Source organism: Pan paniscus, chromosome 1 (genome assembly GCF_029289425.2).
Source record: "Pan paniscus chromosome 1, NHGRI_mPanPan1-v2.0_pri, whole genome shotgun sequence".
NCBI classification, from domain to species: Eukaryota; Metazoa; Chordata; class Mammalia; order Primates; family Hominidae; genus Pan; species Pan paniscus.
This window is the reverse complement of record NC_073249.2, coordinates 8,363,731-8,381,214: the sequence shown is the minus strand read 5'-3', so window position 1 is coordinate 8,381,214 and position 17,484 is coordinate 8,363,731. Positions and strand designations below refer to the sequence as shown.

The 17,484-nt window shown below is 40.1% G+C and overlaps 1 protein-coding gene across 10 annotated transcripts in view; it reads right to left on the bottom strand.

Moving 5' to 3' along the window:
* Window positions 1-985: 985 nt before the first annotated feature.
* RGS7 (regulator of G protein signaling 7) overlaps window positions 986-17,484 on the bottom strand; it is a 591,371-nt gene continuing 574,872 nt past the window's right edge. For all 10 annotated transcript variants that reach the window (XM_034949698.4, XM_034949699.3, XM_034949703.4 and 7 more), the window contains one exon: window positions 986-1,685. Coding sequence is in view for 3 of the 10 variants with exons in the window: in XM_034949703.4 (XP_034805594.3) it covers window positions 1,635-1,685 (51 nt within the window). In the remaining 7 variants the exon portion in view is untranslated. The remainder of the gene's footprint in view (window positions 1,686-17,484) is intronic.

Genomic DNA, 17,484 nt, shown 5'->3' with positions numbered 1-17,484 from the left:
CACAGCTAAGAACCTAGAAGGGTAGAAGCAAAAGATTTTTTTCCTCCTGTATAATCCCAATCCACTACTCAGGTAGGTGACTTCAAACAAGTTACTTAACCTCTCTCTGCTTCAGTGTTCTCAAAATTGCAGAAACGATCTTATAGGACGGCTGTGATGGTTAAATGTGAGAATTTTGAGGGCACAGAAAACTCTTACTGAAGTGGCAGGTACTTAGTAAGCGTCACTACATTTTACTAATTACGTCACACAGTCAGCCCTCCTCGTCCACAGGTTCCATAGCTTTAGATTCAAGCAACCTTCCAACAATTAAAATAATAATGCAACAATTAAAGTTGTATTAATTAAAAATACGGTATAACAACTAATAGCATTTACATTGTATCAGATATTACAACAATCTAGAGATGACTTAGTATGTGGGAGGATTTACGTAGGTTATATGCAAACACTGCACCATTTTATGTTAGTGACTTGAGCATCTGTGGATTTTGGTATCTGAGGAGGTCCAGGAACCAATTATTTCCCAGGGATGCCAAGAGGTGACTGTATTCTCAAAATAATCTGTAACCTCCAGAAAGTTAAGAGGCACTGAGCTATGATATTTTTAGAACTGTGTTTTAAAGAACAAATCAGTACCTGATTTAATAAGTCACACTCAAGCTTAATTCAAACAGAAATATTAATTTGCAAAATATACAGATGCATATTCATCATGAGGCAGAAAGGCCTTTTAAATAGCTTTGAAAATGTGGAACATCAATTTGTGTTGTTCTTCCACGGGAGAAAAAGAATTACTAAGTCTCAGGTAAGCCTCCAAAAAATATTTCCATCTGCCCCTGGCTTCCGTACTATCCAAGCTTGTCTTGAAACCTTGAAATAAATTTCAAGGTGACAACCTAAATTTAACTCTGCAGTAGTGGGTTGTGGATTTCTCAGCATTTTCCTTTTTAGTTAGCATGGAAGTCAAAAGTTACAAAAGCAATGAGATTCTGCATCTTTTAATGAAAGATAAAACAACAATATAAACATACACAAATTTACAGAGAAGGGATCAACTTTAATACATTTGGAGTAAAAGGTGTTTCTTCTTTAAATATGGTATAAAAATAAATGCAAGAAACATTAACGGAGAATGTACAGACAACAGACGAAGACATGAGTTTGTTTCTGACTGTGACACATTGGTGAAATGAAACTTTCTGTGCGGAATTTATTGTTTAATAAATGTGAAGCCACATGTATACTTATTGATATATACTTTTTTCTTTTACAATTCTTCCAGTTTTTGACTGACTGAATTTTCAGTGAACTGTGTGTCTAGCTGAAGCTTTGAGAGAGAGAGAGAAAGAAGGAAAAAAAGAAAAGGTTTTACTTCACTTGAACTTGTTAAAAAGGAAAAGACACAGATCCAGCATAGTAGAAGGAGAAAGAAAGCAGACAACCGTTTGGAATGGAGGCATTGAGATGGAAGAAAGAGTCCATTGGAGATGGAATGTACACACAAAAATAACAATTTAGGTCCTTTGCTCATGCAACATCTTGTTCTAATGTCCTCTGCTCCAGGTCACAACATTGAGCTACAAAGTGTGTGCAGTGACTCCAGTCTGCATTCATGCTACAAGATGATCCGTTTAGTAAGACTGAACCAGGCTTGTTAACCTCTTGGACGTGAGAGATTTCCCCTGAGAAAATATATAAAACAAGAAAAAAGAAAGAAAATCAAGTATGATCACTGAAAACCTGCTTAGTAGTAGCAACTATTTATTGTAGCTGATTTTTGTGCAAGGGTCAACACTGAACCCTTTACGTCCATCTTAGTTCAAACCTCATGACCAACCTGCCTTCCCCCCTCCCTCCCTCCACTGACACGCCAAACAAAACTATCCTCCCTCCCTCCACCCTCCTACCCCGCCCAAATCCTTCCTCCCCACTGCAAACAGACTGATGGTTTCACAGCACAGATTAGCAAATCATAAAACATATCCATAAATGCTCCATCAAGGCTTAGCAATGAAGCAACACCTAGATTCCCAACTGATTATAAACATGTTACAACAAATCTTAGTAAGCTGCTCTGAAAGATAATGTGAGTGCATTCTTGTTCAATGGCTGAAATTAATGTCACATTTATAAATATCTAGAAATGTAGAGGATACGATTTAATTAAATAAAATGCAGTTTTTGAGGGTGTGATTCATGAAACTCAAGATTGAGTCTGTTCCCTATCTTACATAATAATGGATACAAAGGTGCCAATTATATATCTGAAGATAAAAGTCTACTTGTTCCCTGTTTCTAGCTGTTGACGTCTTCCTGTTCCTTCCTACCTGACTTCTTCCAACCCTAATCCAAGAAAAAATCTGTTCTATTCTGATTCCACAAATCATATGATTACATAAAGCACATACTTATGTTTTAGACATCTTGTAAGTCAACACTGTTGCTGTTAATCACAAGTACTCTAGAGAGATAAGAAATTTGAGACCGGGCGCAGTGGCTCACGCCTGTAATCCCAGCACTTTGGGAGGCTGAGGTGAGCAGATCACCTGAGGTCAGGAGTTCGAGACCAGCCTGGCCAACATGGTGAAACTCCGTCTCTACTAAAAGTACAAAAATAAGCCAGGCGTGGTGGCGGGCACCTGTAATCCCAGCTACTCAGGAGAATCACTTGAACCCAAGAGGCGGAGGTTGCAGTGAGCCGAGATAGCGCCACTACACTCCAGCCTGGGTGACAAGAGCGAGACTCCGTCTCAAAAAAAAAAAAAAATAGAAATTTGAAACGTTTGATCAGAATGCAAAACTGGTGGTTTTCATTTCATGTCTTATTTTATATGTTCTATTATAAAATTACGTGGGCCAGTTATTTAATGAATTTTTGTACATCTCAGAAGATAAGTAAAAATTAAAAAATTGGAAACATATATTTTAGTAATAAATCACAGTCATAGCAATACTCTTGATTTGCTACCTAATGTGGCTCAGTTTTAGAAAGGGGTCAGCGGTGATGGGAGATACATCATCACTCATGGCCATTGCCTTAGTCTGTTTGGGCTGCTATAACAGAAAACCATAGACTAAGCGGCTTATAAACAACAGAAATTTATTTCTTATAGGACTGGGAAGTCCAAGATCTAGACACTTATAGATTCTTTGTCTAGTGAGGGCCTTCTCCTTGGTTCATCAATGGTGCATTCTCGTTGTGTCCTCAGATAATGGAAGAAGGAAATAAGCTCCCTGGGACCTATCTGATAAAGGCTCCTGTTCATAAGGGCTTCACCTTCATGATCTAATGACCTTCCAAAGGCCCTGACTCCTAATACCATCACCTTCATGATCTAATGACCTTCCAAACGCCCTGGCTCCTGATACCATCACCTTCATGATCTAATGACCTTCCAAAGGCCCTGACTCCTAATACCATCACCTTCATGATCTAATGACCTTCCAAAGGCCCTAACTCCTAATACCATCACCTTCATGATCTAATGACCTTCCAAAGGCCCTGACTCCTAATACCATCACCTTCATGATCTAATGACCTTCCAAAGGCCCTGGCTCCTGATACCATCACCTTCATGATCTAATGACCTTCCAAACGCCCTGACTCCTGATACCATCACCTTCATGATCTAATGACCTTCCAAAGGCCCTGACTCCTGATACCATCACCTTCATGATCTAATGACCTTCCAAAGGCCCTGACTCCTGATACCATCACCTTCATGATCTAATGACCTTCCAAACGCCCTGGCTCCTGATACCATCACCTTCATGATCTAATGACCTTCCAAAGGCCCTGACTCCTGATACCATCACCTTCATGATCTAATGACCTTCCAAAGGCCCTGACTCCTGATACCATCACCTTCATGATCTAATGACCTTCCAAAGGCCCTGACTCCTGATACCATCACCTTCATGATCTAATGACCTTCCAAAGGCCCTGACTCCTGATACCATCACCTTCATGATCTAATGACCTTCCAAAGGCCCTGACTCCTGATACCATCACCTTCATGATCTAATGACCTTCCAAAGGCCCTGACTCCTGATACCATCACCTTCATGATCTAATGACCTTCCAAAGGCCCTGACTCCTGATACCATCACCTTCATGATCTAATGACCTTCCAAAGGCCCTGACTCCTGATACCATCACCTTCATGATCTAATGACCTTCCAAAGGCCCTGACTCCTAATACCATCACCCTTGAGATTAGGATTTAACATGTGAACTTGAGTGGGAAGGGATCACAAATATTCAGTTCATAGCAGCCACATTTTTGGAAAAAGACAATATGTTTAAGAAAAGATTAATAATTCCGTAATCAACCTTTCTTTACACACCATGTAATTACTGATAAGGGCCCTTTTGCTGATATGAACAGCAGCAATGAAAATCATGCATCATTTTCTCTTAATTTTTTCTTAATTGGGAAAAAGGGTCTACAACTTAGCTTTCAGCATCTGAGAGTAGAAGATATTAAAGTGGTTTTTGTTTTGTTTTGTTTTTTTGAGACGGAGTCTCACTCCGTCGTCAGGCTGAAGTGCAGTGGCAAAATCTCGGCTCACTGCAACCTCCACCTCCCGGATTCAAGCAATCCTCCTGCCTCAGCCTCCAGAGTAGCTGTAACTACAGGCACCTGCCACCACGCCTGGCTAATTTTCGTTATTTTTAGTAGAGATGGGGTTTCACCATGTTGGCCAGGATGGTCTCGATCTCTTGACCTCGTGATCCACCCGCCTTGGCCTCCCAAAGTGCTGGGATTACAGGCGCGAGCCACTGCGCCCGGCTGATATCAAAGTTTAATGCTGGCATTTCCCACTAGGCTTATGTTTATTCACTTTATGGGAGAAACAACAATAAAAGAGAAAACAGTTTATTAACAACAGACCCTGCTTTATAAATAAAATATGCACTCCTGCCTGCTCTGGTCTGTCTGTCCCCCTCAAAGCTCACGTGTTGAAAGCTTACTCCCCAGTGTGATGCTATTAGGAGGTGGGGGCTTTGTGAAGTGACCATTTATGAGGGTGAAGCTCTCATTAATGGGATTAGTGTTCTGTGTGTGTGTGTGTGTGTGTGTGTGTGTGTGTGTGTGAGACAGTCTCACTCTGTTGCCCAGACTGGAGTGCAATGGCGCAATCTCGGGTCACTGCAACCTCCGCCTCCAAAGGCCCCTACCTTTGGAGGGCCTCAAATCGCTTGAGTTGCTGGGTTCAAGCGATTCTCCTACCTCAGCCTCCTGAGTAGCTGGCTGCTACTCAGGCATGCACCACCACGCCCGGCTAATTTTGTACTTTTAGTAGGGCCAGCTTTTGCCATTTTGGCCAGCCTGGTCCCAAACTCCTGACCTCAGGTGATCCACCTGCCTCGGCCTCCCAAAGTGCTGGGATAACAGGCATGAACCACCGCGTCAGGCCTAGTGCTCTTATAAAAGGGGCCGAAGGAAGCTTGTTTGCCCCTCCCACCAGGTGAGGACACAGTAGGAAGATGGCTGTCTATGAACCAGGAAGGGGGCCCTCATCGGACACTGACTTGATCTTGGACTTCTCAGCTTCTAGAACTGTGAGAGATAAATTTATTTTGCTTATAAGCTACCCACCCAGTTATGGCATTTTGTTATAGCTGACTATAACGGACTGAAATACTGCCTCCACTTCTATGCGTATTTCCTCATCTGTAAAATGAGGATAATAATAGTACTTATTTTCAAATTTTGTTGTGAAGAATGATACAAGTAAATTGCTTAAAACTATTTATGGATCATTTTGTGCACTCAGTTTATGTTGGCTATTACCTCATTATACTATCATTATAATTATTAATACTATCATTATATGCTCTCTTCATTAAGATACCCAAACCCAGAGTCACTATTCTGACTCTAAGAAGGACAGAAAGTTATAAATTAAAAGCTAAAATCATACTGCTTTTCCACCCCAATCCTGGGCAATAAGCTAATCAAATGATGTTGAAATAAAAAAGATTCAGTTCTTAAATACAATGCTATTTCCTGTGTTTACTACTGTAGTCTCTGTGCTATGAATAGAATTGTATACACATGTGCATATATACCTATTCTGAGACTGAACGATTTATATTTAAAAAGTGCTTACTTGGCTGGGCATGGTGGCTCATGCTTGTAATCCCAGCTCTTTGGGAGGCCGAGGCAGGTGGATCACTTGAGGCCAGGAGTTCAAGACCAGCCTGGCCAACATGGTGAAACCCCATCTCTTCTAAAAATACAAAAATCAGCTGGGTGTGGCGGGGCACACCTGTAGTCCCAGCTACTCGGGAAGTGGGAGAATCATTTGAACCTGGGAGGCGGAGGTTGCAGTGAGCCAAGATAGGCCACTGTACTCCAGCCTGGGCTACAGAGTGAGACTCTGTCTCAAAAAAAAAAAAAAAAAAAAGTGCTTACTCTTTGTGGGATGAAGGAAGGTACACATCAGTACACGTTGTTGAGGCACAGGAATGAATTCTTATATAGTAGAAGACTAGGGGAAAGATGCTGATATAAAACTGTTTCTTTTAAAACTACAGATTAATGTGATTTGGTTCAAAATTCTGGGAAGAAGAATGGGCCGGGCGCGGTGGCTGACGCCTGTAGTCCCAGCACTTTGGGAGAGCAAGGCAGGTAGATCATGAGGTCAAGAGATCGAGACTATCCTGGCCAACATGTTGAAACCCCATCTCTACTAAAAATACAAAAATTAGCTGGGCGTGGTGGTGCGTGCCTGTAGTCCCAGCTACTAAGGAGGCCGAGGCAGGAGAATCGCTTGAATCCGGGAGGTGCAGGTTGCAGTGAGCCGAGATCGCACCACTGCACTCCAACCTGGGTGACAGAGCAAGACTCTGTCTCAAAAAAAAAAGAAAAAAAAAAGAGTGAAATAGTTACATTGAGATTGGAAGCCATTTGAAACTCAGATAGTCATTTTTTTATTTGAACAATGACATCTACTGTTGTCTTTATCAATTTATAAAAAAAAAAATGGTTCTCTTTCTATGGTTTTGTTTTTATTTTTTCAAATATCCTCAAATCCTCAAAGCTACTAGTACTTGGCCTGATATGGACTTCATTAAAAATTGGATGATACAAGTTAAGCCCGACAAGCTCTTGTCCCAGGAAATAATTAAAAAACACTTTTTCACAGAAGCCCAGAGAGAAATACAGGCCCACAGTAAACCTGGGGCTTTGTGATATTAGCATAACAATGGGCAAAAATGAGAAAACATACAGGTGTATTTTAACAACAAAACTCTGTGTGAACCAGGCGAGGTGGCTCAGGCCTGTAATCCCCACACTTTGGGAGGCCAAGGCTGGCGGATCACCTGAGGTCAGGAGTTCGAGACCAGTCTGGCCAACATGGTGAAACCCCATCTCTACTAAAGATACAAAAATTAGCCAGGTGTGGTGGCAGGTGCCTGCAATCTCAGCTACTCAGGAGGCTGAGGCAGGGAGAATCGCTTCAACCCAGGAGGTGGAGGTTGCAGTGAGGTGAGATTGCGCCACTGCACTCATCCTGGGTGACAGAGCGAGACTCTGTCTCAACAAACAAACAAACAAAACCTCTGTGTGTGGTATAGATTTATCAAATGTGCAATAAGGATATTTGTTTTGTATATTGAGACAACTAAAAGGCAAACTTGGGTACAACTAACAGTTAACAGATCTTGGGCTGGGTGTGGTGGCCCACGCCTGTAATCCCAGCACTTTGGGAGGCCGAGGCAGGTGGATCACTTGAGGTCGGAAGTTCAAGACCAGCCTGGTTAACATGGTGAAACCCTGTCTCTACTAAATATACAAAAATTAGCTGGGCGTGGTGGCGGTCACCTGTAATCCCAGCTACTGGGTAGGCTGAGGCAGGAGAATCACCTGAACCTGGGAGGAGGAGGTTGCAGTGAGCTGAGATCGCGCCATTGCACTCCAGCCTGGGCAATAGAGTGAGACTCCGTCTCAAAAAAAAAAAAAAAAAGAGATCTTAAGTGCAGCACTGAGGTCAAAGCAGACAGCATGGATGCCCAATAGGCCATCTGGATTGGAAGATTTACACTTGGATCTATTTGTAAACCATGTGCAAATCCTGCCTTATTCACATAGTGGAAAGGAAAATGCATAAGCCCTACTCTAGTGCACAAAGAAATGATTTTGTGTATACTTTTGGTTGCTCGCTCCACTGCAATGTATTAAGTTAAAAAGAACACGATCACTTCCAGGGAAGTACACATGGTACGATATTTGCATGTCAGCCATTTTGGAACAATCATTTTCAGTGCAGTTCCTTGGATGCTGTATGCAACCAGCCCCTGCCAATGATCTTTTCCCAATTTTTCCAAATTGAAGAATCTGAGAAATGGTTTTTAAAAACTATTTTTTTAATTTTTCGAGACAGGGTCTTGCTCTATCACCCAGGTCAGAGTGCAGTGGTGTGACCATGACTCACTGCAGCTTCGACCTCCCAGGCTCAAGCGATCCTCCTGCCTCAGCCTCTCGAGTAGGTGAGACCACAGGTGTGCACCACCACGCCTTGCTGATTTTTTATTTTTAGTAGAGATGAGGTCTCATTATGTCATCCAGTCTGATCTCAAACTCCTGGGCTCAAGCGATCCTCCCAGCTCAGTCTCCCAAAGTGCTAGGATTACAGGTATGAGACACTGTGCCCGACCAAATATGAGACATTTTTATAGCTAAGTTTTAAAGTCTTAATTCCAGAAATTAAAAGGGCTAACAAACCCTATCAATGGCACTTTTAAAAAATGAAATTGCTTACAATAATTCTATGTGAATAATACTTATTTTTAACTCAATGATTACATATGTGTTATGTGATTTAAACTCTTCCTGTCAGATTCTAAAGGAAACAGATTATTGTGGAAACAAATCTATAGAGAAAGACAAATATACTCAGAACATAACAAAAACTCAAGATCCTGTAAGATTTTGTAATATCTAGTTAATGGAAATATGCTAGAAAAAGAAGCATATAATCAGTTTCAGGACAAAATAAACCTGAGACTTCAGCTGGCACGTAAGTGAACAGAGAGCATCATCCTAGTCTATAATACAATAATTACATAAACAAAGAGAGTTCTCTAGTGTGTCACAATAAAACTTCCCCTCAACCAAACCAATTCCTTTCTGTCCTAAATGGTTTGTAGAGATTTTGTTATAATTAGGGACAACACTCTCAAAACAAAAATAACAACCTATGTATTTGTCCTTAACTTTTCCAAGTGAGCTATCAAAGGTATAAATTTTAACTGACTTTAAAAACATCATTCTTGGCCTGGGCACAGTGGCTCATGCTTGTAAACGTAGTACCTTGGGAGATTGAGGTGGGTGGATCACTTGCAGTCATGAGTTTGAGACCAGCATGGCCAACATGGCAAAACCCCATCTCTACTTTAAAAAAAAAAAAAAATAGCAGGGCATGGTGGTGCGTGCCTGTAATCCCAGCTACCCAGGAGGCTGAGACAGGAGAATTGTTTGAACCCAGGAGACAGAGGTTGCAGTGAGCCGAGATTGCGCCACTGCACTCCAGTCTGGGTGACGGAGTGAGACTCTGTCTCAAAAAAAATAAATAAATAAAAATAAAAAAAATCGTTCTTGGTCTTAAAGTAATAACAGAAAGTTGATGGTAAGGAGCCCTGAGTCAGTAGGAATTGATGAAGGCCAGGCTCTTAGCTATAGCCTGAGAGCCTGGGGCATTAGGGAGATGGAAGCAACTTCCTACATTCTTCTCCTGCAATCCCTTCTTCACAAAGGAAATAGAGAGAAGCTATGTTTGCTTTAGTTACTAAGCCCACTTATTTTATTGCTGTCATAAAAACACACAGAATGGCCAGGTGCGGTGATTCATGCCTGTAATCTCAGCACTTTGGGAGGCCGAGGTGGGCGGACCACCTGAGGTCAGGAGTTTACGACCAGCCTGGCCAACATGGTGAAACCCTGTCTCTACTAAAAAAAAAAAAAATAGCCAAGTATCGTGGCAGGTGCCTGTAATCCCAGCTACTCGGGAGGCTGAGGCAAGATAATCACTTGAACCCGGGAGGTGGAGGTTGCAGTGAGCCAAGATTGTGCCACTGCACTCCAGCCTGGGCTACAAAAGCGAAACTCTGTCTCGAAGAAAAACAAAAAAACAAAACAAAACAAAAAAACACAGTAGTCTTTTCTAGCATACAGGACACTGAAGAGATTGAGCAGAAATAAAGGGGCAGATTTTTAAAGGGTGGCTATGAAACAGATTACAGAGAAGAGTAGAAAGTTATTAACATCTTTTAGATTTTTTTTGAGGCCGGGTGCGATGTCTCACGCCTGCAATCCCAGCACTTTGGGAGGTAGAGGCAGGCAGATCACGAGGTCAGGAGATTGAGACCATCCTGGCTAACACAGTGAAACCTCGTCTCTACAAAAAAAAAAAAAATACAAAAAGAATTAGCCGGGCGTGGTGGCGGGCGCCTGTAGTCCCAGCTACTCAGGAGGCTGAGGCAGGAGAATGGCATGAACCCAGGAGGTGGAGCCTGCAGTGAACCAAGATTGCTCCACTGCACTCCAGCCTGGGCAACAGAATAAGACTCCACCTCAGAAAAAAAAAGATTTTTTTTTTGAAAAAAAAGTTAACCTCCATTTTCGCTATCCTTTTGCAATTCCTGCTTGTCTGTCTCCAGCCACTGCCTCCGAGTCTCTCCCATATGTTGCTGTAGACTGGGATGGATATTCTTGAGTGCCTTGTAGGCTTTAGAGACTATGGAGAGGCACTGGGAATAAGAAAGGTAAAATCTTATCATTGCCTTTCCACTGGTTTATGTGATCCAACTGTCTCACCAGATGCTCAACCCCACAGCTATGTTAATAAAAAGAACTGACCATATGGTGGTAAAGTGAGATGCTATTGGACCAGAGATGGGGAATGTTTTTAGGAGAGTCTGAGCTAAAGGATGTTATCTGTTTATTATTTTACTCTCATGTTGAAAAATGCCTTTTCCACTTATTGAACCAGGGATAGGGAGTGCTCTTAGCAGAGTCTAAACTAAGGGATGCTAGATGTTTGTTATTTTACTCTCATGTTGAAAATTCCCGTTTCACTTATAAATATAAACATCCTTGCCTGGATTTCCAAATCCTTCACTACCTGGGTTCCGTGGCCTTTCAGACTCTTTACTGTTACCCACGAAGTGGTTCTTTGGCTGGCCCTTGTGCCTGCTGCTCTCTCCGCTGGTCACCTGTTTGTGCATGTACCTGTTCAGACCCTATCCACTCTTCAAAGATGAACTTCCTATCTATGTCCTTGCTAAAGCTTTCTAACTATCCCTAAACTCCTCCGGTTCCCTCTTTGAATTCTTCTTGCTGGTAGAACCTGCATTAGCGCTTTTATATGCCTTCTTACGTGATTTTGTAAGTCATCTGGCCTGATGAAGTGATAACGGACAGCTGTTAAACATTAATATTATAGCAGTCTCCAAATAAGTAGTTGATTATTTGCAAGAGCTGAGCTCCTTGGCTGCAAATCTCATTAAGGGAATAAACTTCTAGAAATCAGGGTAATGAGATTCCAAGGTCTTGGGAAAATTAACTTTTAATTTGGGGGAGGAGAGACATGGTGGAGAGAGGGATGGGGGTCACTGGTCACACCCTAAATGTTAACAGATTGACTAATAGAATCAGAATATTTTCAAGTAGGCAGGTGCTAAGAAGGAATTCAAGCTAGGCTAGGTGTTAGGGAAGCTCTTGCATAATTTAAATGAAATCAGTTCTTCCAGGTAAACTTACAAGTGAGTTTGCTGAAACACAGTGAATAATTTTTATAAAACTGTGGAGGTGGGTGAGTTCCTAGAATGTTAAAGATAAGCTCAAATTCTTGAGATTTAAGATGGAAAGGACAAAAGGAAGAGGATTCTGTAGTTAGTTTTGAAACTGTCATATTTAATGTTGAATGCTGAAAAATATTCTAGTACTACGTACTAAAAAGAGATAGCTTATGAACACATATACATTTAAGTACTGGTCACTAGCTTCCTAAGAGAATTGAGAAAGAATAAGTATAGCCAAATACTTTCATTTTCTTAAAATATTTTTCCATAATAAACCAGTATATGTTCACTAAAGAAAATGAAGAAAACATAGAAAAAAGAGAAGAAATAAATATTACTTGAAATATGATCATTTACATTCTATTATGTCCTTCTACCTTTTTATACACAGATACGTTTAAAATTTTTTTTACAAAACTGAAATTATACTGTGTATGGTACTATGTCATATTCTGAGTAACATGTGTATTAAAGAGATTACATTTTGTTCAATTACCCATGTTATGGATGTTTCTTCAAAAATAATATTGTTTTACCAACTAAATGCATTAGTTGGTAAGGAAATCAATTTAGAGAGATGCAGCCAACATTTAGAAAAAAATTAAGTACAGAATACATTTTAAAAATCAGATTGCATTGCACATAAGGGAATGTATTGTTATTTCAGTTCTATGTACATATAAACACACACAAATACAGTTTATACAGTAACCATATATATGTACACACACACATATACAAATACACACAAACACATGTATGTGTCGATCAAATGTGGCTACTCTGGGCACACTGCCTATGGATTAGCCCTGCTCTGCAAGGAACAATAGAAAAATCAATATTTTTTTAAAAAATGTGTCAAATATGGGTATCATTAAAAGAAACAAAAGCCAATGCTTTAAAATATAATTTTTAATATTTGTATAAGAGTCCAACAGTAGATATGTCTTGATATAGTTAAGAAATTCACAATTGTTGTACTTTCAGATTGTGTTCTATATTTGACGATTATATAATGCAACAAATATTTTTTATATGTGGGAACATCTGGGTTTTTTTTAGGATTAAACTACTAGAACTTGAATTACTGATTCAAAGTGAGAGATTTTTGACCTTCTGGCACATTCTGTCAAATTCTATTCGACAAAAGTGGTAGCAATTCAGACTTTTATGAGCACTGTATGAGATCACCTATTTTCTTAACCCCTTTCTAATACTAGATGTTATCATATTAACAAAACACATCTATTTGGAGGAAAAAGTGATTGTGCTGCTTTCTGAATTTTACTTGGGTATTAATAACAATAGTTTTTCTTTTTTGTTTTCTCACATATCAATGTACTGTTTGTATTTCTTTTGTTAAAATTGCCTAAGTCCCTCCCTCATTCTTCTAATGGTGTGTTGCTCTTACGACATTATATGTTTGCAAGGAGCTCCCTGTAGAGCCTGTATTACATTTTGGTCTGTCATACAGATGGTCCTTTATTCATTTTAAAAAGGAGTTTACCAGATTTGAGCACAGGAACTTGCTTTAAACAAAAGACCTTCAGCTACGTAAGGCATGCAGCAGGATTTGCAGTATCTCTGTGATTGAAAAAGAGAAACATGTGCTTCATAACTAAACAAACAATGACCTTCAAAGTGTGCTATTAGGGCAGCGGAATTCTGTCTTCCTCCCTGTTCCTTATGGCATTTTAATCAGTAATTTGAAAGATTAAACTGATGAAATTCTGATAAAATGTATGTATGATCTACATATGATAACCTTGGTTTAAAGATCGAGTAACAAAGAAATACTTCAAAAAATTATGTAAAGCTATAAAAATGAGCTATAACTCACAAGATAAATTTAGTGGAAAGAAGGGTAAAGAGCCAACATACACTAAAGTGAATAAGTAAACAATGAACAAAGAAACGTAGCAGCAAAACACAAAATTAGGGACATGTAATCTCAGCACATGAGAAAAAAAATCCAATTTTTACAGTATTTTATTTTAAGCCCCAAATGACATTACATGTTGCTCTGGTTGGGGGCTACCATGGGGAAGTTGATGCAATTTTCAGGTTAGATTTTAAAAGTTATAGTATATGCTGGCTGGGCCATATCAAATATTGTGTTCGGTTACGATTACGAGGCCTATTGATGAACTGGAGCACATGTACAAAGTGAGCAAACAGCAGGATGAAAGAACAGGAAATTATTAAATGGGACAACATTAGAAGCTCACTTTCCCATTTTAAGTGTCACTCAGATTTAATTTGCTATCAACATTTAAGACATCTTTACTTTACCAAGTGTTTTTGTGTTCAGCTTAGTTTTCACAGAAATATCTTTTTCTTTTTATACTCAAATTTCAACAGGTTTATTTTAATAAAGTACTTAAATGCAATATGCAATAAATTTAATTATAAACAGCTATGGGAACAAATGGAACAAAACAAACAAAAATGGACTCTTATACTATACAGTTCAATGGGTGGTTGCAGAAATGTGAGGACCTAATTGGACAGCAGCCTCTCAGCTGTGACATTTGTGGCTCTTGACATTCACCGTGGAGAAAGTGAAGAGCCTTGGTACGTCTAGGGCAGTGGTTTTCAAAGTGTGGTCTTAAAATCAGCAGCATCAGCATCACTGAGAATTGGTTAAACATGAAAACACTTGAATTGGATCCATCAGAAAATGACTTACGTAGACTTTCTGAAAGATGGAGTCCAGCAATCTGTGTTATCATGAGCACTCCAGGTGATTCTGATGCATGTCAAGTGAGAACCACAGATGTTTAGTAAGGAGAGATCAGCTGGGAATACTTCTATTTGTGTGATGATTTTTAAACTGTATGGTTTTGGGATGCTTGTAACCAACGTGGAGCAGAGAAAAAGACAGAATAATTCTAATTATTATTAGTAGAGATGAGGTTACAAATCTGCATTTGCCAAGCCCCTGGTGATTTTTGAGGTATGGATAGTTGGACTACACTTAGAGAAATAATGAAGTAGGCAGGGTGTGGTGGTTCACCCCTGTAATCCCAGCACTTTGGGAGGCCAAGGTGGGTGGATCACTTGAGGTCAGGCATTTGAGACCGGCCTTGCCAACATGGTGAAACCTCCTCTCTACTAAAAATACAAAAATTAGCTGAGTGTGGTGGCGCATTGTTGTGGGAAGTCAGGGACCCTGAATGGAGGGACCAGCTGAAGCCATGGCAGAAGAACATAAATTGTGAAGATTTCATGGACATTTATTAGTTCCCCAAATTAATACTTTTATAATTTCTTATGCCTGTCTTTACTGCAATCTCTGAACATAAATTGTGAAGATTTCATGGACACTTACCACTTCCCCAATCAATACCCTTGTGATTTCCTATGCCTGTCTTTAATCTCTTAATCCCGTCATCTTCATAAACTGAGGAGGATGTATGTCACCTCAGGACCCTGTGATGATTGCGTTAACTGTACAAATTGTTGTAGAGCATGTGTGTTTGAACAATATGAAATCTGGGCACCTTGAAAAAAGAACAGGATAACAGCAATGTTCAGGGAACAAGAGAGATAACCTTAAACTCTGACTGCTGGTGAGCCAGGTGGAACAGAACCATATTTCTCTTCTTTCAAAAGCAAATGGGAGAAATATCGCTGAATTATTTTTCTCAGCAAGGAACATCCCTGAGAAAGAGAATGTGTCCCTGAGGGGAGGCCTCTGAAATGGCCGCTTTGGGGATGGCTATTACAGTTGTAGCTGTGGGATGAAACAAGCCCTGGTCTCCTGTAGCGCTCCCAGGCTTATTAGGACGAGGAAATTCCTGCCTAATAAATTTTGGTCAGACCGGTTGTCTGCTCTCAAACCCTGTTTCCTGATAAGATGTTATCAATGACAATGCCTGCCCGAAATTTCATTAGCAATTTTAATTTCGCCCCGGTCCTGTGGTCCTGTGATCTTGCCCTGCCTCCATTTACCTTGTGATATCGTATTACCTTGTGAAGCATGTGATCTCTGTGACCCACACCCTATTCGTACACTCCCTCCCCTTTTGAAAATCACTAATAAAAACTTGCTGGTTTTGCGGCTTCTGGGGCATCACGGAACCTGCCGACATGTGATATCTCCCCCAGACACCCAGCTTTAAAATTTCTCTTTTGTACTCTGTCCCTTTATTTCTCAGACCAGCTGACACTTAGGGAAAATAGAAAAGAACCTATGTGAAATATCGGGGGTGAATTTTGCCCAATAGCGCATGCCTGTAATCCAAGCTATTTGGGAGGCTGAAGCAGGAGAATCACTTGAGCTGGGGAGGTGGAGGTTGCAGGGAGCCAAAATCACACCACTGCACTCCATCCTGGGTAACAGACTGAGATTCTGTCTCAAAAAACAACAAAACAAAACAAAACAAAACAAAAACAAAAAGGAAAGGAAGAAAAAAATAAAATGAAGTAGAGTTTTTTTTTAATTTATAAATTTGTTTTTTATAGAGACCAGATCTATTTTGTTGCCCAGGCTGATCTTGAACTCCTGGCCTTAAGTGATCCCCACAACCCCTTGCCTCGGCCTCCCAAAGTGCTGGGATTACAGGCATGAGCCACTGTGCCCGGCCAACGTAGAGATTTTAACTAAGGGAAAGAAAAAGAAAACTTGGGGGAGGTGATGTAAATCACACCTTCAAGCAATTCACTAGTTGTCATCTAGAGGAAGTGCTTGTATTACTCTGCAGTGGCTTCAGGAAATAGAACTAGGATTAATAGCTGGAAGTTACAGAAAAGTGGATTATGGAAGGGATTTCTAAGAGATGGAATGGTCTGCTGTCTACGGGTACCACATCTCAGATACTCAGGAACTGCGAAATGCTGAATACCCATTTGTCACTGAGCCTACAGAAGAGATTCTTGCAATGGGCTGGGAATTGGACCCAGGGAAATAGGGACCTCTAAGTTCCTTTTCAATTCTGAAACTCCAAAAATTTTATCATTCCCCAGATCTCCTGAAAGTACCTTGAAGATTTACATTTTACAATCAGAAAAGAGAAAGCTCTCCCAATAATCTTTTCTATCTCATGTTAGGAATATATTCTTGTTAGATATTAATATGTCTATTTCAGGTGAACAGTGTTGATAATAGGGACTTGTTATTCTCCTTTGTAGTAACTGAGCCCATGTCTATTGGGTAATTTGGCTGATGAAATAGATGAAAAACTTCTTTAATACCAAAATAAAATCTGCATGACTCAAAGAGGCAAAAAACTGATGATGAACTTTTTTCCCCCCAGGAATAATAGAGCATTCTAGAGAATGTGCTTTAAATTTCCAACAACTGCCACAGCCTATTTTAGTAATGGATTCTGCTGCTTGAAATTACAGGTATAAGTGGTGTATTTAGGATTGTCCAATGTGTGTTCCTATTATTCTTAGGTACTGGCCATTGACAAAAACAATGACAACAGCCATCAAAATATGGTACGCAATGAAGAGGGCAGGAGATTTTGCCCAATCTGGGCTTGTGTACAGTATCAGCCAAAAACATATGAAAAATGCACCAAGGTGTCTGTAGATATACACATAATACATCCATGCTTATAGATGGATGCAATTTAGATAAAGATGTCTAATGTATCACTATTTTAAATTGTCTATTTTAGTGTCATTGCTTTCTGGGTACTAGCAAAAATTATGGAAAAGAA